The sequence below is a fragment of the Buceros rhinoceros genome, unplaced genomic scaffold (genome assembly GCF_000710305.1).
Source record: "Buceros rhinoceros silvestris isolate BGI_N320 unplaced genomic scaffold, ASM71030v1 scaffold35576, whole genome shotgun sequence".
Taxonomy (NCBI): domain Eukaryota; kingdom Metazoa; phylum Chordata; class Aves; order Bucerotiformes; family Bucerotidae; genus Buceros; species Buceros rhinoceros.
In genome coordinates this window covers 8,341-9,217 of record NW_010418760.1, presented here as the reverse complement: position 1 = coordinate 9,217, position 877 = coordinate 8,341, and the positions used below count along the sequence as shown (strand labels likewise).

The 877-nt window shown below is 44.7% G+C and overlaps 1 protein-coding gene across 1 annotated transcript in view; it reads left to right on the top strand.

Moving 5' to 3' along the window:
- Positions 1-877, top strand: part of PRPF40A (PRP40 pre-mRNA processing factor 40 homolog A (S. cerevisiae)) — a 17,283-nt gene that overhangs the window by 9,231 nt on the left and 7,175 nt on the right. The window contains exon 11 of the mRNA XM_010138658.1: positions 604-712. Within this exon, the coding sequence (XP_010136960.1) occupies positions 604-712 (109 nt within the window). The remainder of the gene's footprint in view (positions 1-603; positions 713-877) is intronic.

Genomic DNA, 877 nt, shown 5'->3' with positions numbered 1-877 from the left:
GCTCTGCTGCCAGCCTGGAGCGGTGCAGGGGGTTGGTGTGACCCAAGGCAGGACCCAGCACTGGGCTGGTTGAACCTCAGTGCATTGCCTCAGCCTGTCCTGGACCCTCTGGGGAGGCTCCTGACCCTCCAGCAGATCAACCCTTCTGCCCAGCTTAGTGCCATCTGCAAATGGCCTGAGGGTGCCCAGGATCCCCTTGTCCAGATCTCTGATAAAGATGCTAAAGGGAACAGGCCCTGTTTCCTCTTCTGTAGACGGGTGCAGTCGGCTGTTGGCGGAAGAAAATGCGATGCCCAACAGACCTTTATCTGTTCACCCCAACGCCTTTGCTTTTAATAACGGAGAATTGGTTACGTGGAGAATTATAGAGCTTGCGATTTTTAATCTTCCGAGCACAATAAAGAAACGTGCCGTGGGGGTGTTGATCCTGTGTGGCATTACTGTTTATCTTTGAGTTCTATTTAAAAAAACTCCTTCTGCCTGATTGTGGTGGTTTCTGACTCTTCAGTGGTTCCCACTTAGGGGGAAAAATTGCTTAAATAACAAATTTACTATATTTTATATATTTTTATATTCTACAATTTTATTGTATTTTCTATACAGTGCTGCTATAAAGAAAGAGGATGATGATGCCCAACCAGTTAAGAAAACCTACACGTGGAATACCAAGGAGGAAGCAAAACAAGCCTTTAAAGAGCTGCTGAAAGAAAAGGTATTTCTGTCAGCTTTTCTTAACACTTTGTTGAACTACTGAAACAGCCAGAAATTGCCAGACTTCTCTTTTTGTGAAAAATTTCTGATGTTGTGGAAGAGAACTTTTGTATTAGACAAGAAATGAGGGAAGAGACTGCTCCAGGGAGAACAGTGCGCAGTTTAA